Source organism: Nomascus leucogenys, chromosome 1a (genome assembly GCF_006542625.1).
Source record: "Nomascus leucogenys isolate Asia chromosome 1a, Asia_NLE_v1, whole genome shotgun sequence".
NCBI lineage: Eukaryota > Metazoa > Chordata > Mammalia > Primates > Hylobatidae > Nomascus > Nomascus leucogenys.
Window position 1 is genome coordinate 23,065,904 of NC_044381.1, and position 25,307 is coordinate 23,091,210.

A 25,307-nucleotide genomic window follows, 5' to 3' on the forward strand; every position below is an offset into this window, starting at 1 on the left:
GAGAAAAGCTTCATGACATTGGATTTGGCCATGGTTTCTTGGGTATGACCAGAAAAGCACAGGGAACAAAAGAAAAAACAGAACAATTGAACTTCACCAAAATTAAAACCTTTTTTCAAAGGGCATTAGCAACAGAATGAAAAGGCAACCCACACAGAATGGAAGAAAGTATTTGCAAATCATTTATCTGAAAAGTTCTTTATATATTCTGGATATATAAAGAACTTCTACACCTAAACAACAACGGCAACAAAACCAATTAAAAAATGGGCAAAGGACTTCAATAAACATTTCTCCAAAGAAGAGATACAAATGGTCAATAAGCACATAAAAAGACAGTTAACATCACTAATCACTAGGGAAATGCAAAACAAAACTAGAATAAGATGCCACTTCATACCCATTAGGATGTCTATTATAAAAAAGAAAATAAGTGTTAGCAAGGGTGGGGATATTGAAACCCTTGTACATAGCTGGTGAGAATTTAAAATAGTGTAGTTGCACTTCCTCAAGAAGTTAAATATAGAATCATCATAAGATCTAGCAATTCCATTTCTAGGTGTATACTTAAAAGAACAGAAAGCACCACTGATTACAGCAATGTTATTCTTGATAGCCAAAATAGTGAAACAAATTAAATGTCCATTGGCAGATAAAAGGATAAACAAAATGTGGTATACAAGTAAAATGGAGTATTATTCAGCCTTAAAAAGGAATTAAATTCTGATATGTGCTACAACACAGTAGAACCTTGAAAACATAATGCTAAGTGGAATAAGCCACACACAAAAGGGCAAATATCGTATGATTCCATTCGTACCAAGTAATTAGAACAGTCAAATCTGTACAGACAGGAAGTAGAACAGTGGTTACCAGGAGCCTGAGGAGGAGAAAATGGGGAGTTATTGTTTAAGGAGTACAGAGTTTTAGTTTGGGATGATGAAAAAGTTCTGGAGATGGATAGTGGTGATGACTGCACAAAATGTCAATCTATCTAAATGCTACTGAGTTGTATAACCAAAAAGTATTTACATGGTTAATTTTATGCTATATATATTTTACTATATTAAAAAATAATTCTAAAATAAATAAAGTGACTTTATTGACCAAAACCTTGCCTTGTCCTGTGACGTGAAAAAAATTTATACAAGCTCATTAAGAAGAAACATTATTTAAAGCAAGGACTTCATTTTAAAGTAAAATGTGTCACAGTGCTCTTAATAAAAGCAATCCTATAATGAAATCAAAAGACATTTAAAGCCTTTTGATAATCTGACTTAATCCAAGAGTGAATTTAAATATTTGGGTGATGGGCCAGACTGAATGTGCTGCAGGCAATTATACAGACTTAGCTACTGGAATCAAGACTTTGATAAATATTATCCAACAGAGTTTGAGGCTGCCCTCTGTAGCTAGTACATGGTATTCAGAAAGTTCATATTGGATAAAGGACTTATATCCAGAATAAAAAGGACTAGAACACAATATCAGCAACTCCATTTTTAAATGGACAAAAAATCTGAATAAACATTTCACTAAGATACATGAATGGCTGAAGAGCACATAAAAGATGCTTTGACATTATTCACCATCAGGAAAATCAAAGTTAAAACCACAAAGGAATATTATTTCAAACACTAGGATGGGTATAATTTTTAAAAAACACACAACAATGACTGGCAAGACTGCAGAGAAATGGGAACCCTCGCACATTACTAGTCTGAACGTAAAATAATGCGGTCACTTTCAAAAACAATTTGGCAGTTTCCTAACAAAGTTAAACAAAAATTTACCGTATGACCTAGCAACTCCCCTCAGGCACCTGCCTCAGAAAAATGAAAACATGTCCACACAAAGACTTGGACACTAATGTTCAAAACACTTGCATACCAATGTTCAAAGCAGCATTATTTCTAACAGGCAAAAACTGGAAAAACCTCAAATGTTCTTCAACTAGTGAATGCACAAGGGATCCACATAATGTAATATTATTTATGATAAAAAGGAATAAAGTACTAGTATGTTACAACATGGATGAACTTAAAACACATTAATAAAAAACACAGATCACACATAAACATAAAATGTACAGAAAAAGACAACTCTAGAGACACAAAGTAGACTGAGTAGTGGGTATCTGGGATTAGACATTGGAAGGGAGATTAACTGTAAACTGGAATAAGGTATCTTACTGGGATGATGTTATAAAAAAATGGATTATGGTAATGGTTGCACAACTCAGCATATTTACTAAAACTCACTGAATTGTACACTTGAAATGGTTTTAATGATATGTAATTTGTACCTCAATAAATTCCTTTAAAAAAAGTTTATACTCCAGATTCCCAATGGATACTGGGATAAAACATTGTTATGAATGTTCGGAAGTCTAAGACTAATCATCCTGGAACAAGCCTCTTCTGAAGACTTTTACGTATTTCTTCAAGTCTTTCTATAAATTATATTTTTCAGAAAACAAAACTTAAACCAAGTTTTTTGTCTTTTCAGAAAAAAACTTAAAACCATTATGAATGATTCTCATAATAAACATTCCTTTCATGGCTAGAATGTGATTGGTTGGTCTGCTCAGCAATAACTATGCAGACCAATTTATCACACAGCAATATTTAAACTGCAGGCTTGGGGTTGGGGAGGCACCAAAAACCTTCTCCCAGAGGTAGCATTTCACACCTACATACGTTAGTCACAGTAAATGTTCCTGAGTCTAAGATCAGCATTAAGGATTGCTTTACTTCCATAAACCAAGAGTTTTCTGGTTTAGCTCTCTTTTTATAGGAGCTGTCTACAATTTCAACTTTAGGAACTTATTTCTAGACCACTGTTGAGTCCATGAAGTTCCTCCAGAACCCTATGACCTGAAGCCAAAACCTCACTCATTCAGGGCCTTAAGTTCCTTTTTCAGTTGGAAATTATTATTCAGACTCCATCAATGAAATTTATAAGGAATAATCCACCAATACCCGTATATTCCATTCCTCTGAGGTCTAATTTCACAAAAGAAAACTTAACTGAAAATTTTTTCTCTATCAATTCTACATTCATTCCCTGAACTTTACTTGCTATCAGTGGGGTCTCTTTAGATTTTAGGGTACCTATTCTCCAAATGGTAGGGGTTGTAATAGAACATTCCTACAGTGGGAAAGTTAGGTTACATACATGAGAGAACTAGCTAAGTCAGAAAGTCAATTCCCCATCAAAAGGTGGCAGCTGCTACCCAGGACCAGCTGAGTGCTTTACAGAAATATAAGCCTAGTGTCATTAGCCCTTATAATTTTTTTAAGACAAGCTTTGTTTTTAGTATGAAATGCCCTAAGTTTAGATAGCGGCAATAACGTGTACACACACACACACACACGCCCCAAGTAAATTGTTAGAACAGCTTTTAACTGTTGCCATACAGAATGTTTACACTCCAATTGCAAAAAAATGTACTTGCTACAGGCAAAATTGTTTAAGTAGAATTTTTGCAAACCAAAATCCATTCAGAACAGCTGTCTTCAGCACACTTCCTTACCCCCAGCCCCCATCTATTTTCCTAGGACTCTTACTCTCATGGCTGAGATGGCTCAGGTGCAAGCTCTCTGGTTTCTCAGTCCCCTTGGCCAATGCCAAAAGAGAGTACCCTTGTCCAATTACAATACTCCCTCAAGGAAAAGTCGTTTGAGCTTCACTGACCTATTCCTAATTACAGCATTTGAGGGATTCCTGCACGAAGTTTTCAAAAAGTATACTGCATTCTCACTAAGCTAGAAGTCCAGCATCCTAGGAAGCAGGCTTGGTGGAGTGTATCTGTAATGTCAGCTACTCAGGAAACTGAGATGGAAGGATCACTTGAGCCCAGGAGTTCAAGACCACTCTGGGCAACATAGTGAGACTCCATCCCAAAAAAGAAAAATGGAAAAAAAAAAAAAGAAAAGAAAAGAAGTCCAGCATCCTGAATAGTGGTATTTTTTACTACAGAAACTTGAAAGTAATGACAAATAAAAAAAATAAAACTTATGTCCACAGCTTCAGAGATTATCAGGAATACCAAAAAAACAAAAACTAAAAAACCAAAAAAGGCAAAAATCATTAGTCCCATCCCTTCATTCTGCTGGTGATGAAAAAAAAATTCTGAAAGGTCAAATGATTTGTCCAGGGTATATACAGCAAGTTAGTTGGCAAACTGGGACAGAATCCAAGTTCTCTGACTGCAGTCAAGTTCTCTTTCCATCACACTACATGGTAGTGGAAGAAATCAGAGGGAAATTCCCTGAAGAAAAGAGCTTTTCCAATTCGTTTGGCCTCAGAATCATTTTGCATTCTTCCCTTTCCAGTGACTTTACCAACTAATTACTGTTTACCAGCCGCTGCCATCCTTGAAAAGAAGAGGGATGAATGGGCAAAAGAATATTTTTCCTAACTGCCAATTTATGAAAGTTGCAGCTACTGATCAATATTGTAAGTTTACATCCCAGAGTTTCAGTAACTGACAATTTGAATTAAATTCCCCCCTCTTTAATGTAGCTCCATGATTACTCTGCAGAGTGAAATCCCCGATGTCTAATGAGGCCTGAATTACTTTTAAATGTCTTCTCACATTCGTTACATTCATATTCTCTCCTTCCGGTATGAATTTTTAGGTGTTCTACAAGGATTGAGCTTCGACTAAAGGTTGCACCACAATAGTTACACTCATAGGGTTTCTCTCCTGTATGAATTCGGTGGTGCTCATTAAGAGATGAACTCTGACTGAAGGACTTCCCACATTCTTTACATTTATAAGGTTTTACACCAGTATGAATTCTCTGATGACGACTAAGCAGTGAATGGGTTGGGAAGGCTTTCTCACACTGGTTACATTTGTAGGGTTTTTCTCCTGAATGAAGTCTTTGATGATAAATCACAGACGTAAAATGGCTAAAAGTCATTCCGCAATCATTACACAAATACGGTTTTTCTCCAGTGTGAATTCTCTGATGCCGGGTAAGGCATGAATTCTGTCTAAAGGCTTTTCCACATTCGCCACATTTATAGGGTTTCTCTCCAGTATGAATTCTCTGATGTTTGGAAAGGGATGAGCTATGACTGAAGGATTTTCCACAATTGTTACATGTATAGGGTTTTTCTCCAGTATGAATTCGCTGGTGTTGAATAAGAGATGAACTGTCACTGAAGGGTCTCCCACAGTCTTTACATTTATAAGGTTTTTCTCCAGTATGAATTCTCTGATGTTTAATGAGGTGAGCACTTAGGGTGAAACCTTTCCCACAATCATCACATTTGAAGGGTTTCTCTCCACTATGAGTTCTATGATGTGGCGTGAGTGATGAACTATCACTAAAAGCTTTTCCACATTCATTACACATATAGGGTTTTTCTCCAGTGTGAATTCTCCGATGTTTGGTGAGTGAGGCGCTATAGCCAAAGGCTTTTCCACATTTACTACATTTATGAGTTTTTTCTCCAGTCTCATTTCCCTCATCTTTCTTTAAGGCTGCTTCTTGACATGAATCTTTCCGACATTTCTCACACATAGGGATTTTTCTCCTAGAAAGAGTTGATCTTCTAATAAAGATTATCCCACACTTACTGCATTTTTGGGACCTATCCCCCAAATGAATCTTCTGACGTTTCTGATGTTCAGTAAGAGCTGAAGAGTGACTCAAGACTTTCCCACCGTCATTAGATTTCCATGACTTTTCTCCGGCGGTTTTCTCCTTGCGGTTCAGAACAAGGTCTGAATGAAAACTGAAGGGTTTCTTGCTTTCATTATACCTCCGAGATTTCTTCCTCAAATAGCCTCTCAGATGTTTAATTAAGTCTGAAGTTTCTTTGAAATTATGTCCAAAGGGGCTTTTATCTGGGTCAAATTTCTTACCCCTATTGCTGCTCCCAAGAGTTTTGTTTTGTGTGACTGTTCCCTTTGAATTTCCCTGATTACCGTGATCCTTCTCTGAGCTGCCACAATATTGCTGGAATTCTTCCATCAAGCCATGATCATCATCCCTGAGACATCTTTGTATTATTTTATCTAAAGCTGATTCATCTAAAAGAAATAAGAAATAGAGTATTTCCTGTTTGCAAGAAAGGAAGCTGTTGTATTTTGGGTCAGAAATAGGAACACATTAATAACTATAAGGAATACAGTTTTGATGGTTCTCAAAAAGAGCTTCATAAAATAGAAAAGGAAAAGGCAATATAGGGAAACAATGTAAACATATGGGTTAAGAAAAATATTGAGAAAGATGAAAAGTTTGTGCTTTATAGTTAGATGCAAGTTCTCACCCTGATTTTGAATTTTTGTAAGAGGTTCAGGATGGGTGCGGTGGCTCGTGCCTGTAATCTCAGCACTTTGGGAGGCCAAGGCAGGGAGATCATGAGGTCAGGAGATCGAGACCATCCTGGCTAACATGGTGAAACCCCATCTCTACTAAAAATACAAAAAATTAGCCGGGTGTGGTGGCATGCACCTGTGGTCCCAGCTACTTGGGAGGCTGAGGCAGGAGAATCACTTAAACCCAGGAGGCAGAAGTTACAGGGAGCCAAGATTGCGGCACTGCGCTCCAGCCAAGGCAACAGAGCAAGGCTCCACCTCAAAAAAAAAAAAAAAAAAAGTTCAAACCTATTGTCCCTATATCCTAACTTTTCTCTTTCCAACAATGATAGCACAAACATTTGTTGAATATTTACCAAATGCCAGGTCCCGCACCAAGCACGGTGTAATACAAGTAAGTACAATACACTGCACTTAATCTTCACAATAACCCTATGGAGTAGATTTTATTACCGTCTCGGTTTTATGGATGTGACAACTGGGAACACAGAGTATTAAGTAGCCTGCCCACGGTCACATGTATAATATGTGATAGAGCCAGATTTTCAACTTAGTCTGAAACCAAAGCCCATGCTCTTGATCCTTATATCATATCACCTCTCCCCAAAGCAGACAAATAACACTAATTTTGTTGAAAACGTTAAACACATCACAGACATGCAGCACCACCAATGTAGACTTTCAAAGATTACCACAAGCTGGCCCTATCAGCCTTATAGATAACACTAATCAGGCATCCATTTTAAGTCTCTCCTACACTGCTGCAGTTCCAGTACTATTCTTCTGACCTGCATACTTCCTACTACCTAGAATGCATTCCCACAGCACCCTCACTATCAAAAACATAAATTCAACAGGGCCTAGGGTTCAATTCCAACAATCTCCAGAGCTTTCTCCCATACCATACTCTCACTGATTATGCTATTCTCAGAATTCTGAATTCACTAATTAACTACATCCTGGCTTTTTACCACGAGGTCACACTGTCACTTTTACAAAACTATTTTTTCAACGGATAATTATAAAATACAAAATTACTCAAAGTCATATTACCTAGAAGTTAACTAATAGCTAATACACAATTCTGTGTATTTCCTTCAATGTTTCTATATAGTTTAAAACAGAAAAACTGCATAATTTGTATTGTTATTCTTTTCACTTTGTATTGTTACTCTTTTATGATTATTTCCCATTTTACTGCTAATTTTTCTTTTTAAAAATTTTTTAGAGACAGGGTCTTACTCTGTTGCCTAGGCTGGAGTGCAGTGGCATGATCACAGCTCACTGCAGCCTCAATCTCCCCAGCTCAAGCAATCCTCCCACCTCAGCCTTCCAAGTAGCTGGAACCACAGGCAGGTGCCACCACACCTGGCTAATTTTTTAAAATTATCTGTAGAGATGGGATCTCCCTGTGCGGATCAGGCTGGTCTCGAACTCCTGGCCTCAAGTGATTCTCCCACCACAGCCTCCCAAAGTGCTGGGATTACCGGTATGAGCCACTGCACCTAACTCATTAATTCTTCATAAAGATAATTTTAATTAGTGACATGATAATCATCATATAGATATAATTGTTCATTCTCTTTTTTTTTTTTTGAGACAGAGTTTTGCTCTTGTTGCCCAGGCTGGATGCAATGTGCGATCTTGGCTCACCGCAATCTCTGCCTCCCAGGTTCAAGCAATTCTCCTGCCTCAGCCTCCCGAGTAGCCGGGATTACAGGCATGTACCACCACGCCCAGCTAACTTTGTATTTTTAGTAGAGATGGGGTTTCTCCATGTCAGTCAGGCTGGTCTTCAATTCCTGACCTCAGGTGATCCACCTGCCTCAGCCTCCCTAAGTGCTGGAATTACAGGCATGAGCCACCGCACCCAGCCTCATTCTCTTATTGAACCTTTATCAAATAACACTTCCTAAAAAAGAGTCATAAAAGCAGAATTACTAAACCAAAGGGTAGAGAGGTTATACTGCTTTACATGACACATGAGGAGCAGAAGCCCCTGAGTACTATCTCTGGTCAAATATTCTTTAAATCTTTGCAAATTTAATTCATAATAAATAGTATTACTGCTTTACATGTACACTGCATTGTTAACCAATGAGTTTGAACATTTTTTCATGTTCGCAAGCTAAGCTATTTAAATTTTAAATTTTGTTCGTGATCCATTCAAGTTAGCCCATTTTCCTAACAGACTTAGTGTTCCTTATTGATTTGAATGAGGGTTTTTTTTTTTTTTTTTTTTTTTGAGACAGAGTCTTGCTCTGTCGCCCAGGCTGGAGTGCAGTGGCACAATCTCGGCTCACTGCAAGCTCCGCCTCCTGGGTTCATGTCATTCTCCTGCTTCAGCCTCCCAAGCAGCTGGCGCCCACTACCACGCCTGGCTAATTTTTGCATTTTTTAGTAGAGACAGGGTTTTACCATGTTGGCCAGGTTGGTCTCAAACTCCTGACCTCAGGTGATCCACCTGCCTCAGCCTCCCAAAGTGCTGGGATTATAGGTGAGCCACCACACCTGGCTGAGTTTTTTTTTTTTTTTTTTAATTATTGCCATTGACTCTGCTGTATCTGTCAAAAACTTTTTTCTCTGGTGTGTCATAAATAACTTTTAAAACAAGCTGTATATCAACATGAGGCATTTTTTTTTTATGTAAGATAATCAGGGAAGGGACACATATTTATACCAGTGCTGCTAGAACTACTCAAAACACTTTTAGAATCCATTTTTTAAATTCCTCTCCAAAATGCTACTTAAATATGATAAAACAAATGTTGTCCTTTATTTATGTAATCACAGTTGACCCTTGAACAACACAGATTTGAACTGCAAGTGTCCACTTACAGGTGTTTTTTTTTTCTAAGAGATGGGGTCTTGTTCTGTCATCCAGGCTGGAGTACAGTGGCATGATTATAGCTCACTGCAACCTCTAACACCTGGACTCAAGCAATCCTCTCACCTCGGCACACACCACCGCGCCTGGCTGATGTTTAAATTTTTTGTAGAAACAGGGTCTCACTATGCTGCCCAGGCTGGTCTCAAACTCCTGGCTTCAAGTGGTCTTCCTGCTTTGGCCTCCCAAAGTGTTGATTAGAGGTGGGAGCTGCCAGGCCCAGCCCGTGGATTTTTTTCAATAAACATGTTAGAAAAATTTTTGGAGATTTGTGACAATTTGAAACATTTGCAGACAAATTGAGTAGCCTAGACATGTCAAAAAAAAAAAACCCAAAAAATGTATGTCATGAATTTTTAAGATATATAGATAGACACAAGTCTATTTTGTCATTTGCTACTATAAAATGTACACAAATTATAAAGTTAAAATTTATCAAAACATACACACACACTTACAGGCCGTACTTAGCGTCATTCACAGTCAAGAGAAATGTAAACAAATGTAAAGATACAGTATTAAACAATAACTGGGCCAGACGCATTGGCTCACCCCCATAATCCCACCACTTTGGGAGGCCAAGGCAGGCAGTTTGTTTAAGCCCAGGAGTTGGAGACCAGCCTGAACAACATGACAAAACTCTGTCTCTACAAAAAATACAAAAATTAGCTGAACATGGTGGCATGTGCCTGTAATACCAGCTACTCAAGAAGCTGAGGTGAGAGGATTGCTTGAGCCCAGGAGGTAGAGGCTGTAGTGAGCCGTGATCATGCCACTGTACCCTAGCCTGGATGACAGAGCAAGACCCTGTCACAAAATAATAATAATAATAATAACAACTGCATAAAACTAACTATAGTACATACTATACACTGTAATAATTTCATAGGCACCTCTTGTTGGTACTGCAATGAGCTCAAATGTCTGCTCTAAGTATCCACTTAAAATGCCAGGTAGGCCAGGCGCAGTGGCTCACACCTGTAATCCCAGCACTCTGGGAAGCCAAGGCAGGCAGATCACTTGAGGTCAGGAGCTGGAGACCAACGTGATTAAACCCCGTCTCTACTGAAAATACAAAATTTAGCTGGGCGTGGTGGTGCATGCCTGTAATCACAGCTACTCGGTGGGCTGAGGCAGGAGAATCACTTGAACTCAGGAGGCGGAGGCTGCAGTGAGCTGACATCATGCCATTGCACTCCAGCCTGGGTGACAGAGTGAGACTCTGTCTCCAAAAAAAAAAAAAAGCCACGTAATGCTAATCATCTCCTTATAAGCAGTTTATGTCTCCAGGAAATTGCCTATCACAGTAAAAATGGATCTCTTGCAGTTCTCTCCTATTTTTCACTGTGTTTAGTGCAATACTGTAAATCTTGAATAACATCATGGGACCCATACAAAGTGCTGCTAGTGATGCTGGAAGTGCTCCCAACGAGCACAGAATAGTCATGATACTTCAAGAAAAAGCTGAACTGCTTGATATGTACCATAGACTGAGGTCTGCAGCTGCAATTGTCTGCCATTTCAGACAGACAACATAAACTTAGTGATCGATACACACAGTACAGTACTGTAAATGTATTTTCTCTTTCTTGTCTTAATAGCGTTTTTCTCTAGCTTACTAGAATATAGTATAAAACACACATAACATATGTAATTATGTTTATGTTATCAATAAGGCTTCAGGTCAACAGTAGGCTATTAGTAGTCACGTTTTTGGAGAGTTAACGGTTATATATGGATTTTCAACTGTATGGGGCGGGTGGGGGGGGGCACGGTCAGTTCCCCTAATCCTCATGTTGTTCAAGGGTCAACTGTATACTGGAAACAGCCAATAAGTTGACTACAATAAATGTTTGAGAAGATGGAATAGAGCAAGATGGATCATTGCTTCTTTCAAGATAAACCAAGGTATCGATACATGTAATAACTTATTTTTATTTTTATTTTTTTAGATGGAGTCTCGCTCTGTCGCCCAGGCTGGAGTGCTGTGGTGCGATCTTGGCTCAGTGCAAGCTCCACTTACCAGGTTCAAGAGATTCTCCTGCCTCAGCCTCCAGAGTAGCTAGGATTACAGGCGCCCGCCACCAAGCCTGGCTAATTTTTTTTGTATTTTTAGTAGAGACAGGGTTTCACCATGTTAGCCAGGATGGTCTTGATCTCCTGACCTCATGATCTGCCCACCTCGGCCTCCCAAAGTGCTGGGATTACAGGTGTGAGCCACCATGCTCGGCCTATTTTTTTTTTTTAATGTAAATTAAATATATATAAATTGTGGCCGGGCATGGTGGCTCACGCCTGTAATCCCAGTACTTTGGGAGGCCAAGGCAGGTGGGTCACTTGAGGTCAAAAGTGATCCACCTCCTTTCCATGGGGAAACGCCATCTATACTAAAAAAAAATACAAAAAAAATTAGCTGGGCGTGGTCCCAGCTAGCTGGGAGGCTAAGGCAGGAGAGAATTGCTTGAACCCAGGAGGCAGAGGTTGCAGTGAGCCAAGATCACGGCACTGCACTCCAGCCTGGGTAACTCTGTCTCAAAAAAATAAAAATAATAATAATATATATAAATTGTAAGATATAAGTATTAAAAAACCTAATCCTGGCCGGGCATGGTGGCTCATGCCTGTAATCCTAGCACTTTGGGAGGCCAAGGTAGGAGGACCACGAGGTCAGGAGATCAAGACCATCCTGGCCAATATGGTGAAACCCCGCCTCTATGAAAAATACAAAAAAAATTAGCCTGGCCTGGTGGCACATGCTTGTAGTTCCAGCTACTTGGGAGGCTGAGGCAAGAGAATCACTTGAACCTGGGAGGTGGAGGTTGCAGTGAGCTGAGACTGCGCCACTGCACTCCAGCCTGGCGACAGAGCAAGACTCCATCTCAAGAAAAAACAAAACAAAACAAAACAAAACCTAATTCTTCAAAGATAACCAGTGTTAACATGAATGTTTTCCAGATATTAAAAATCCATATATTCTATGTATTCAGGCATGTATTTATATGTATATTTTTTCCCTTTAACAAAAATGGAATTATTATACATGCTGTCCACTGGGTGAATTCCTACTTACCCTTCAAGATTCAACTCAAATGCGAATTAAAACCTTGCTCCTGTATATTCCCACAGCTCCTTATACACGTGCTTGATATAGTACGCATCAGTGTTAACACTCTTGTTTCGATACATCCTCTAGTGTCCATAAAAATGCACCACTCACACCTCCTCCTGTGGGGATATTACCTGACAATCCCTGCTGCTGCTCTATGAATCCAACACTGCATCCACACCAATTCCTACGAGCTGCTCCCAGTCAATGACGGAGTACAGGATACTTACACAGGCCCATTTCTTTGAGATACAGGACTCCTCTGATAGGTAACTATGGCAAGGACTCCTGTTTGGCCTTGCCTAAACTTTTTTAGAACTACACTTCAGCCGGGCATGGTGGCTCATGCCTGTAATCCCAGCACTTTGGGAGGCTGAGGTGGGTGGATCATGAGGTCAGGAGTTCGAGACCAGCTTGGACAACAAGGTGAAACCCCGTCTCTACTAAAAATACAAAAAATTAGCTAGGCGTGGTGGCGGGCGCCTGTAATCTCAGCTACTCGGGAGGCGGAGGCAGGAGAATCACTTGAACCCAGGAGGTGGAGGTTGCAGTGAGCCGAGATTGTGCCATTGCACTCTAGCTCGGGAGACAGTGCGAGACTCCAACTCAAAAAAAAAAGAAAAAAAAAGATAGAACGACACTTTAGTCTAAGACTTTTCCTACCCAATCTGCCCTCCTCCCTGTTCTCATTCACAGGGGTTAGACCAGCATTATGCTCTGATAGCTCTTCCGGCTTCTAGTTCCTTCCTCATTTTCCTTCACTGAATCTTTCTCCAGTAAAGATCTTACACGGCTAATCATGTCCTGGCATCTATTCAGAGGACCCAAACCAAGTCTCCCCCATTAAAATGAACACATTTCAGAAAGGCAAGGGCTCTATTCTAATCATCTTTGTATTTTAGTATCTAGGCAGCCCAACATTTCAAAGAGTCTTCTCAACAGACTTGTTAAACAACTGTTTTCATTTCGTTGTGTATTTTTCACCAACTCACCTGTTCGGGAGCCTTTTGAGACTTCTTCCAGCAGCCATGGCAATTCAACCCACTTTAGCTGGGAAATCAACTCTAATTTTGAAACTGGAAAGTCTGCTCATAGAGAAAAGAACAGAAAATTGCGGTTTTGCATAGAATAAAGATATCCCAGCATTCATATATAGCCTCTGGTTCTCCAAGGAAGATAAAACATGCTACCAAAATACACAGACATAAATACTGAAACTTGAGACAAAAATGGGAAAAGGTATTCCACTGATGAAATAAAAATGATGCTTCGCATTTCCAATTCAATAAAGCAAAGACCTTTTCTAGAAGATACACTGCAGAAAAGCACATTTTCATAACCGGTTTTTAGGATTAGTCCTATCAGTGACTGGGTCCCCAGCCAAAACCAAGTACTTCACATAGCACTTACCTTTCAATAAAAGGGGACAAAAAGAGACCCAAGGTTAAACGCTAGGTAATGAAGAAAAGGTGTCTTTACCCAGAAATTCTAGGTTCCTGAGGTTTTCCAGTAGCACTTCCTTATATAGCTCCTTTTGAAAAGGCTCCAGCTTCTTCCACTCTCCTCTTGAAAAGTTCACAGCTACATCCTTCAATGTTATAGATTCCTAGAACACCAAACAGCTCTTTTGTATTGGATTATTCCCAAATAGAATCTAAGTATTTTTTTCTTTTCTTTTTTTTTTTTTTTTTTGAGACAGGCTATTATTGCTCTGTCGCCCATGTTAGAGTGCAGTGGTGCTTCATGGTTCACTGCAGGCTCAACCTCCTGGGCTCAAGTGATCCTCCCACCAGTAGCTGGGACTGCAGGCACGTGCCACCATGCTTGGCTTATTTTTAAATTTTTCGTAGAGGCATGTCTCACTATGTTGCCCAGGCTGGTCTTGAACTCTTGCGCTCAAGTAATCCTCTGTCCTCTTACCTCCCAGAGCACTGGGATTACAGGCCTGAGCCACTGTGCCCAGCCTGGATAGGATATAAAGAATGGTTTTGATAGCATGCAAGTTTTTAAGAATTCCAAAGTAAGTTATGGAGCAGCTATTCATTCTATGACTGTTATAAGTGATTCAGAACAAGGGTATTACATAATCCCTGCTTCTTCCATTCAGTCTCTAGTGTTAAATACTGTAAAAGAATTATCTGGAATGTGTAACATTGATCAAGTTCACCCTAACACATCGATTTCTAGGACTAAAATATTAAATGAAGGGTATGATTTACATTCCTGAACCCTAAATTTGCAGAATTAATGTAAGCTTACTACAGGTAATAACTGTATAATAATATCTGCAACTACATTCCAAATTTTAACTTCCAATTATGAGCAGCAATTATCTTCCATCATATTCAGAGAATCTATGTACAACAACATACTCACACTTGCAATTACTTCACAATTACAAACAAGAATACTGACTCAGTAAAAATACACTTTCCTTTTTTTCTTTTTTTTTTTTTTTTGAGATAGAGTCTCACTGTGTTGCCTGGGCTGGAGTGCAGTAGCATGATCTCGGCTCACTGCAACCTCCGCCTCCCAGGTTCAAGCGATTCTCATGCCTCAGCATCTCAAGTGGCTGGGATTACAGGCATGCACCAACACACCTGGCTAATTTTTGAAATACACTTTCTATAGCATTCTCTGCATGCTTTTTGTAAGGCAGTAGAGCCGAATGGCTATTGGTACGTGTATTACCTTCCTCTGGAAGCTGTAACAAATTACCATAACCTTGGTCACTCAAAATAAGAATTTGTTCTCTCACAGTTCTAGAGGCCAGAAGTCTGAGATCTAGGTGTTGGCAGGGCTGTGATCCCTTCAGAGGCTCTGGGGGATAATCTGTTCCTTGCCTCTTCCTGCTTCTGGTGGCTGCCACAGTTCCTTGTCTTATGGCCCTATCACTCCAAACTCTGCCTAACTCTTCACATCACCTTCTCTTTGTGTTTTCAATCTCCTCCTCTTTGTGTTTTCAATCTCCTCCTGCCTCTCTAGCAAGGACACTTGGGATGGCATTTAAGGCCTACCTATATAATCCAGAATAAATTCCTCATCTTGTTTTCTTTTTGTGAGACAGGGTCTCACTTTGTTACCCAGGCTAGAGTACAGTGGCACAATCATAGCTCACTGCAGCCTCAACCTCCCAGGCTCAAGTGAAAGACTGTCTTTCCCCCTTACAGCTCTACCACCTCAGATCCCAGGTAACTGAGACCACAGGTATGTGACTGTGCCCCGCTAATTTTTAAAATTTTTTATATAGACAAGGGTCTCGCTATGTTGCCCAGACTGGTCTCGAACTTCCAGGCTCAAGCAATCCTCCCACCTCCGCCTCCCAAAGTGATGGGATTACAGGCATGAGCCACTGCACCCAGCCAAGGGTGTTCTTTATCATGTTAAGATTTAAGGACATGTATTTCTGGCTGGGCACAGTGGCTCATGCCTGTAATCACAATGCTGTGGGAGGCCAAGGGAGAGGACTGCTTGAGGTCAAGAGTTCAAGACTGGCCTGGGCAACACAGCAAGACCCCAACTCTACAAAAAATATTTTAAAATGAGCTGGGCACAGTGACGTGCACCTGTTGTCCCAGCTACTCATGAGGCTGAGGAGGGAGGATGGCTTGAGCCCAGGACTTCGAGGTTGCAGAGAGCTATGCTTGCACCACTGCACTCCACTCCAGTCTGGATGACAGAACAAGACCCCATCTCTTAAAAAGAAAAAAAAAGGAAGGCCGGGTGCAGTGGCTCACACCTGTAATCCCAGCACTTCAGGAGGCTGAGGTGGGTGGATCACCTAGGTCAGGAGTTTGAGATCAGCCTGGCCAACATGGTGAAATCCCGTCTCTACTAAAAATACAAAAATTAGCCGGGCATGGTGGCAGGAGCCTATAATCCCAGCTACTCAGGAGGCTGAGGCAGGAGAATCGCTTGAACCTGGGAGGCGGAGGCTGCGGTGAGCCGAGATCCCGCCACTGCACTCTAGCCTGGGCAATGGAGTGAAACTCTGTCTCAAGAAAAAAAAAAAAAGAAGGAGATGAACTTCTATTTCACCTAATTTTAACAGTGGTAACTGCTTGTTTCACTACAATCAGACTCATGGCATTCTGTGAACTGAAACAAAATTACAAGTGGAAAATGAGGCGTCAGTTCCTTGAAAGGGAGACTATATTTATTTTATTTTTTTAGAGATAGGGTCTTGCTCTGTTGCCCAGGCTGGAAGGCAGCAGTGGCGTGATCATAGCTCACTGCAAACCCTGAACTCTTGGGCTCAAGCGATCTTCCTGCCTCAGCCTCCCAAAGTGCTGGGATTACAGGTGTAAGCCACCATGCCTAGCCTTTTATTTTTATATCTTTATACCACTCAGTAGGAGCTCGATTAAGTATTCACTTAGGAATAAAAACCATCGAAGGAAACTTACACAGGACTCAGTATTGGGACAAACAGCGACCATTTTATCCTCTTTTGAGTTCTCCTCTTGGGACACAGTAGAATCTTGAGAGACTGGATCTAGGAAAGGGGAGAAAACCAGTCCAGTCGTTCATACAGATTCCTCAGACTAAAAATCATTATATATATATATATATATATATATATACACACTTCTAAGTGATGAACAGGAAAAAAACTAAGTCAGTTTCTCCTACTATACTCACAACACAAAATAATTCTCCAGATATGTGGGGGGTGTTTCTCCCATACCCAGCAGGCAATTCTGTGTTAGACTCCCCAGCAGGCACCAGCTGGGTGTCCTCTAATTCATTTCTAACACTATCTACCTGGAGATAGCATCAGTTCCCAAAGGTTAAGGCCTCAGTCTCACAAGACCGACCTCGACTTCAGATGCCAGTCTCATGTCCGACCCTCCAGGGCTTTTGACCAACAAGATACAAATTGGGGTTCCCATGAGCCCCTCCCTGGGTTCCAATAATTTGCTAGAGTGGCTCACGTAACACTTTACTTACGTTTACTGGTTTATTGTAAAGGGTATTACAAAGGATACAGATGAACAGCCAGATGGATGAGGCACTGCACAGGGCAAGGGGCTTGCTGCTTCCATACCATCTCTGGGTACACAGCTCTCCAGGAACTGCCACGTGGTTAGCTATCTGGAAACTCTCATGAGCTGTGTCCTTTTGGGTTTTTATGGAAGCTTCATAGACAGGCATGACTGATTAAATCACTGGTCCTGTGATCAACTCAACCTTCAGTCCCTCTCCCCTTTGACAGGTTGGGGGTGGGGCTGAGTTCCAACCCTCTAAGCACCAGGTTGGTTCCCCTGGCAACCAGCACCCTCCCCCAATTCCAGGGTTATCTAAGGACTTTCCAAAAATCACCTCATTAACATAAACTCCAGTGTGGTTAAAAGGGGCTTATCATAAATAACAAAAAGACTGTCTTTCTCCTTTATAGCTCAGGAGCTGTTTCAGGAACCACAGACAAAAGGCCAAATATTTTAACAAAAGATACTCTTACTGCTCTAATCACCCAGGAAATTACAAGGGTTCTAAGAGCTCTGAGCCTCTCTGGGTAAAAAGCTCAGAAGACACAAAAAGTTGTCCCACTCTTTTAAAACAGAGAACAGCCATAGATAAGTTTCCTGTGAAAACCTAGGCATTTCCTCTTAGCTCATATAAAAATCCTTCCAAATCCTAAGCTCACGAAAACTGGTTTTCTTCTTTCTATATACCCTCAGTTTAAAAATATTTAATTTGAACAATAATGAATTTTGAAGTATCCTAATTTAAAAGATGTGGTAAGGTAAAACTGTGTATTCTTCACAGTCCTAGTACAATGCCTTGCTCAAGAGTTGCTCAAACCTGATGACTGAATGAAAGCACCAGGTTAGTCTCAAGAGTTGACTCCACCAGATTCCTTAAGACAGAGAAGAGGCATCTAATAAACTCATAGGAACTAAATGTATCCAGTACCTTCAGATTGGCCCATTCTGGGCATACTGCCTATGAGTGATCCCTGCTCCACAAGAAGCAGTAAAAAATAAATACATAAAAACCCTCGGATGTCAACAGCTCTTTTTCAAATAAGAAAAATTATTTTTTCAAATCATACTCTACCTTCTTACGAAAAGAATTTTAGGCAACTTTAGTGATTAGACAATCAATAAAAATTAAGAATTAGAATTATGCAATCAAAGAGAAAAGTGGGGTGAATTTAAGAAAACTGGTTTTTGTTTGTTTGTTTTTTTTTTTTGAGGAGTCTCACTTTCACCCAGGCTGGAGTGCAGTGGTGTGATCTTGGCTCACTGCAGGCTCCGCCCCCCGGGGTTCACGCCATTCTCCTGCCTCAGCCTCCCACGTAGCTGGGACTCCAGGCGCCCGCCACCTCGCCCGGCTAATTTTTTGTATTTTTAGTAGAGACGGGGTTTCACCGGGTTAGCCAGGATGGTCTCGATCTCCTGACCTCGTGATCCGCCCGCCTCGGCCTCCCAAAGTGCTGGGATTACAGGTGTGAGCCACCGCGCCCGGCCAAGAAAACTGTTATACCCTACAGAATCCTAGAAATAAATCCTTTTTTTTTCTTTTGAGACGGAGTTTCGCTGTTGTTGCCCAGGCTGGGGTGCAATGGCGCGATCTTGGCTCACTCCAACCACCACCTCCCAGGTTCAAGAGATTCTCCTGCCTCAGTCTCCAGAGTAGCTGGGATTACAGGCGTGCACCACCACGCCTGGCTGAGTTTGTATTTTTGTAGAGACGGGGTTTCTCCATGTTGGTATGGCTGGTCTCAAACTCCTGACCTCGGGTGATCTACCCGCCTAGGCCTCCCAAAGTGCTGGGATTACAGGTGTGAGCCACCGTACCCGGCCCGAAATCAATTCTGTATTGCAGGGGCCTCCACAAAGAGGCCCTAATTTTGTAAAAGCATGACACTGCGGTGACAAATCACAGAAGAGTCAGGAAACCCAAATTTGAGATACACTAATTAGCTGCGTAATGGCAAATTAAGTGTATGGAGGTAAATACTATTTATTTCCCTATCTCAGAACTCTTCCAGAATACAAACTGTCACACATATATATCAGGAGCCCTATGGTAAATAATATGCTACAAATATTCCGAATATATTTGGAATGCAAATATTCCAAGTATTTGTAGCATATTACACTGCAAAATACAAATATTTGTATCATATTTGAGAACATGAATAGCTACAAATTTGAGAAAAAAGGCGAGCCACATTCCGTGAAAGGACTACTCACCCTAGAAGACTTTACATCAATATTTTATAATGATATCACTGTAATTCAGTTTATAGTTTATACATTTATATTCATAATACGTAATTACATACATATAATCCAGGTTTTCCTGCTCTAAGGCTGTGGAACTGCACTATAAAATAGTTACTAGTCGCATGTGGCTATTTAAACTTTAAATTTGATTTAAAAAATTCAGTTCCTTATTTGCAGTAGCTGCTTTTCATGTACTTAACCTGAATTGCAAAACAGTGCAGAAACATTTCCATCAGCAAAGACCCTGACAGCCATGCTCTAGCAACGTGCTAGTCCAAACAGTGGAACTAGACATTAGGGCCTGAGCTGGTTGATCTGCCTGTGACTCCAAACACTTTCACAGATAACTTGTGTTCTTGAAGGGGATGGGAAAGAAATTACTATTTCTTGAGCGTCCACCATATATTATATCCTATCTTGTCTCACCTTTACAAGAAAACTACAAGAAAGATAAAATCCCTTTTTAACAGATAAAAATATTTACATTCTGAGAGTTTACACAGCTTGCCCAAAATCACACAGTAAATGGCAGGGCTGATTCAAACCCAGTCCCAACTTCTAACCTCAGTAAATTGCTTTCTTTTGAGGAATTTACTTTCGGATTTTGAGGCAATGTCTCCCGCTTCCTCCCTCCATCTATAAATCTCACCTTCTTTTTCTTCAAGCATCTGGGTCAAATCTTCTATTAGGGTCACCACTTCCTCACTACTCTCAGGATGTTGCGACTTTACCCAAATCCTGATCTCCCCAGGCAAAATGGTCAGGAACTGCTCAAACACCAGAAGCTCTAAAATCTGTTCTTTCGTGTGAATGTCTGGTCTCAGCCACTGATTGCAGAGCTCCCAGAGTTGACTCAGAGCTTTCCTGGGTCCAGCTACTTCTGAGTAACAAAACCACCTAAACCTCTGTCTGAAAGACTCTGCATCAGCAGCATTTCCTCTTAAAGTAGCTTCTTGCTCCCCAGAAGTAACCACTCTTGGGACCTCATTTTGTTCAGTCGAGGCCAGAGTTTGAGGGTCTGGTGAGATGGCTGTCATCTTGTTCAAGGGTACTACAGCTTGTACTGTGTCTCAGGGGCAGGAATCCAGTCCCTTCACACTCTAGTTGAGTATCAGTACAGTCCACCAACAGGCACTATACACAGCCAGGAATATCAAAGGTTCCAGGAATCCAGTATACAGTCCTGCAGAAACTGTCAAGAAGAAATATTAAGGCATTAAATAAGTAAAACAAACTGTTGTTAGTCCTAAAAACATCATTCTTGGTTTGGTTCAGAGAAATATATCCACACACATACCAGCAAAGGCCTAGAAAAGCCCTGCTCAATTAAAAGGATAATTTTCCTTCTTTTTTTTTTTTGAGACGGAGTTTCGCTCTTGGTGCCCAGGCTGGAGTGAAGTGGTGCGATCTCGGCTCACTGCAAATCTCTGCCCCGGCCAGGTTCCAGTGATTCTCCTGCCTCAGCCTCCCAAGTAGCTGGGATTATAGGCGCCCACGACCACGCCCGGCTAAGTTTTGTATTTTTAGTAGAGAAGGGGTTTCGCAATGTTGGCCAGGCTAGTCTCGAACTCCTGACTTCAGGTGATCCACCCACCTCAGCCTCCCAAAGTGTCAGGATTACAGGCATGAGCCACCGTGCCCAGCCATAATTTTCTTTATAGTCAAAAGCCAGGGAGCTACTTAAGGGTTAAGGAAACAGTTGCTTTAGATTCAATACTCCTCCTAAACAAAATGTTACCAGAAAAGGTTCACAAGGGGACCCAGTCACAAAGCTATTTAACAACTCCTACCCTTTCTTAATGAAAGGGCACACATTTCTCACCAGTTGCTCAACTCAGAAGCCCAATTTAATATTTGACTTTCAAATTTCTCTTCCTCCTTACTTCTCCCATCATCGATAACCAAGTTCTGGCGATTTTATTTCCTAAGAACCTCTCCATTCTATCCCACTGAAACTGCCTAAGTACACGGTTCTTCAATCCAGTCTCACACTGTAGCCAAAAAATTCCTTCTAACCTGCAAAATATGATCTTATCATTCCCCGGCTTACAGTCCGTCACCAGCCACCAAACTGTCTCTTGATAAAGTTCAAATGCAGGGACCATGGCATCGTGATCTAGAGACACTGTCTGATGACCTCACCTCTTGAGCTCTAGCTACCCGACTGACACTACAGCCATAAATTATTATCTCCTCTTTCTCTACATACCCTCCTAGCCTTTGCACCAAGGCTATTCCCTCTCCTCGGATGTTGCTTTCTTTCTCCTACCAAACTTGTATTCGTTCTTTCAAGCCTGACTCCTTTCAACTGTCACTTCTTGTGTGATGCTCTGCTTGATCCCAAAGCACTCCTTTGCACACAGACTGCCCTGTGTTGCATGCATTCATTCATTCTACAAGTGACTGAGCAACTACAATGAGCTGGAACGGGACCAGGGGCCATGAGCTGCGGGGCCAGGCATGGATAGGCCTGAAAGGGTCCTCACGCTCACAGAGGGTCCAGGAAATGACAATACAGCCAGAGCGGGACTACAATGCGACAAGTGAAGGATGTGACAGCCTCGCATTGCAACTACCATACCAATAACAACCCACTTCCGAGTACAGCGCCCGGCACACAGCAGCATGACGTCATTTATTCCTCTGCCAAATATTAAGCGCCCACCATGTACCTGGCGCAGTGCTGGGCACCTGGGGCTCCGCGATGACTAAGACACTCGGCTCCGTCTACAGGGAGTTTACATTGGAGGCCCGGTGAAAATGTGACGCAGCCAGAGGATCTCAACCGGAGGGAGGAAAAAAGGAGAGATTTCACCCCCCAGCGGTCCTCTGGCAATGTCTGGACACATTTTTGGTTAGCGCGACTGGGAAGAGAGGTGGTACTGTTATCTAACGGGCAGAACCGGTGACGCTGTTACACATCCTGCAATAACGGGAGAGCCTCCCCTTCACCGCCACACCACACAAACAAAACAAGGCATTATCCCGCCCAAAATGTCAACAGTGCCCAAGTGGCGCAGAGAGGAATGGAGGGAAGCCAACGGCCCCATCCCGCAGCGGAGTGCGCACCTCCCACAGAAGCAGCAGCAGCGCAGCGCACAGCCCGTTGGTAGGCTGCTCCCGGCCCCCATCCCGCCCCAGGTGAGCCCTCGGAGCCGGCGACCCGGCCACGGCCCCGAAACTCGGGGCCCGGGACGACCAATACCTGCACCAGCATCCGCAAACAGCACCAACGCCACCGCAAAGAGCTTCCAGAAGCTTGTCCCGCAGCGAGTGCGCGCGCAAGCCCGCGGAGACCATTGCGCCTGCGCAGAGGCGCTGAACCGGACTCCCCGAACGCGCTCGTGCCGCTTTCCGAAAGTCCGCGCTTTCCATAGGCTCCCACCTGCCTGTTGCGCATGGTCACTGGGAAGCGGCTAGTGGGCTCGGCTGCAGAATTATTGCTGCGCCAGAGGCTCAGAGGCCTAGCATCACATGAGGTTTGCAGATCCAGGAGGCTCCATCTCTTTAGTAACCCCAGACTTTCCCTACCCGCTCCCATCACTTCCATTCCCTGAAATCTAAGGTGGAAAAATCCACCGCAGAGGCATATTAGCGATGCATTTAATGCAAGCCATAATTAACGCCACAACTTGAGTTAAACACTCAAAACATATTAATCTTAGGACTTCCACACCTGCCCCCATGGTCCACTCCACCCTCATGGCTCACCTGGATTATGGCAATAGCTTCTTGATTACACCTTACTTCTCTTGGTTATTCTCCACACCACAGCCAGACAGACGTTTTAAAAACGTCAAATTATGACCCTCCTTTGCTTAAAACCCTGCAATGGTTTCCCATTTCACTCAGAGTGAAAACCCAAGTCTTTATAGGGGCCTACAAGGCCTGATGGAATCTAGCCACCTGTAACCTCCCGCACCTCTTCCCCCACTTTCCTGCTCCAATCTTGGTAGACCCCTTCCTCTTCTTCTAACCTGCCGGGTACTTCCGGCTGACCTGCTCCTTCCCTAAGTGGCCATGCGGCCTGCTCTCCCATCCCTTCAGGTCTTCTCAATGAAGCTCTCCCACTATTCCACTTAAATAGGAATCCCACCTTACTCTCGTTTCCTCTTCTAACATGCCCTATAGGTTTGTTTGTTAATTTATTTTTTTACTACTTGTCCGCCTTCTCCACTAGAATACTAATTTCACAAGAGTAAGTATTTTTATTTCATTTGTTCTAGGTTGTGTGTTTAGGTCCTGGAACAGTACTTGGCCCTGGCAGGCACTCAATAGATATTTGTTGAGCTTATGAATATTTGCATAGATTATGGGGGGCATCGCAAAAAGGGCCGAAGAACTCCAGAAAAATTGTTCGGAGGGTTCAAATAACTGGATGATCCCTGAAGGGGTGGAGCTGGGAGGGAAAGACTAGATTCATTCTAGACTGAAGGAGCAAGGTGATTCAAGGCCCTGAGACTTTAAAAGGGCAGAGCAAGCTCAACTAAATGAATCATTCCTCTCAAAAGGAGTGGGCTTATCACAGGCAGCAAGTCAAGCTGAAGAAACAGGGCTGAGAATGGCCGGGCGCGGTGGCTCATGCTTGTAATCCCAGCACTTTGGGAGGCTGAGGCGGGTGGATCACCTGTAGGTCGGGAGTTTGAGACCAGCCTGACCCACATGGAGAAACCCCGTCGCTACTAAAAATACAAAAAATTAGCCAGGTGTGGTGGCACATGCCTATAATTCCAGCTACTCGGGAATCACTTGAACCTGGAAAGTGGAGGTTGCGGTGAGCCGAGATCAGGCTATTGCGCTTTAGCCTGGGTAACAAGAGTGAAACTCTGTCTCAAAAAAGAAACAAAACGGGCTGAGAATGAAGACAAAAGTTTTCTCAGTCCCGAGTCCCACGGCATATTCTCCTTTACCCACCTCCCCTTGGCTGGCTTTAGACACATCAGGAAGAAGCTGGAGAAAGCAAAGGAACAGGAAATGTCTATTGACTCATTATTTTAACCAGGCAAGTCAGAGGCACTTTACTTAGTGGTTCTCAAGCTTTACTGTACTTTAGAATCACATGGTGTTCTTTATTTGAATACAAATTTTGGAACTTTCTGGCCCTCCCCACCCATCAGCTTGTTGCAGGTGATCTTGTATTTTGAGAAACACAGTACTAGTTGAAATATTCTGTAAGTAAATGACATGCTGCCTATGAATAAATTACCAAGAAAGAATGGCATTTTTTTGGAACTGGTAGTCAAACTATAACTTTTGATTAAAAGTAACCATCATGGTAAGGAGTGAGGGACTGTGCATTAGGAAGGAAGCAGGAACTACAAATCAGTTAGTTTCACTGGTAAGCAATCTGGTGGGATCTCTAAACAGGAAAACATACTTAGGAAAACTTTAAATGAGCTGTTTATTTGTTCGTTTAACTGTTCTGGCTTCAGTATGGAGAGTAGATTAGAAAGAAGTAACACCAGAGATAAAAAACTTTGTCTTATCAAAATCCAGGTAGCATGATGGTGGCATAAAATAAAGGTGGTTTAAAAGGTGATGAAAGGCCCGGGCATGGTGGCTAACGCCTGTAATCCCAGCACTTTAGGAGGCCGAAGTGGGCGGATCACGAGGTCAGGAGATTGAGACCATCCTGGCTAACACGGTGAAACCCCATCTCTACTAAAAATACAAAACTTAGCCGGGCATGGTGGCGCCTGCCTGTAATCCCAGCTACTCAGGAGGCTGAGGCAGGAGAATCGC

The 25,307-nt window shown here is 42.1% G+C and overlaps 1 protein-coding gene across 1 annotated transcript; it reads right to left on the reverse strand.

The window, feature by feature from the left end:
* Nucleotides 1-724: 724 nt before the first annotated feature.
* On the reverse strand, nt 725-22,874 carry ZNF483 (zinc finger protein 483). Its single transcript, XM_003260352.4, has 6 exons — nt 22,771-22,874; nt 20,215-20,757; nt 16,737-16,825; nt 13,810-13,936; nt 13,323-13,415; nt 725-6,049 (listed from the first exon to the last, which is right to left on the reverse strand). The coding sequence occupies exons 2-6, from the start codon at nt 20,600-20,602 to the stop codon at nt 4,536-4,538; spliced, it is 2,211 nt and encodes a 736-aa protein (XP_003260400.4). The 5' UTR covers nt 20,603-20,757; nt 22,771-22,874; the 3' UTR covers nt 725-4,535.
* Between the last annotated feature and the right edge of the window lie 2,433 nt (nt 22,875-25,307).

What these genes read in the sequence shown, in the direction of transcription:
- ZNF483 (XM_003260352.4), bottom strand. Translation starts at nt 20,602, where the DNA reads ATGACAGCCATCTCACCAGACCCTCAAACTCTGGCCTCGACTGAACAA. An exon ending in GTCCCAATACTGAGTCCTGT is followed by an intron (nt 13,937 to 16,736) that starts GTAAGTTTCCTT and finishes TTGGTGTTCTAG; the next exon opens with GAATCTATAACATTGAAGGA. An exon ending in CAGGAACCTAGAATTTCTGG is followed by an intron (nt 13,416 to 13,809) that starts GTAAAGACACCT and finishes CTCTATGAGCAG; the next exon opens with ACTTTCCAGTTTCAAAATTA.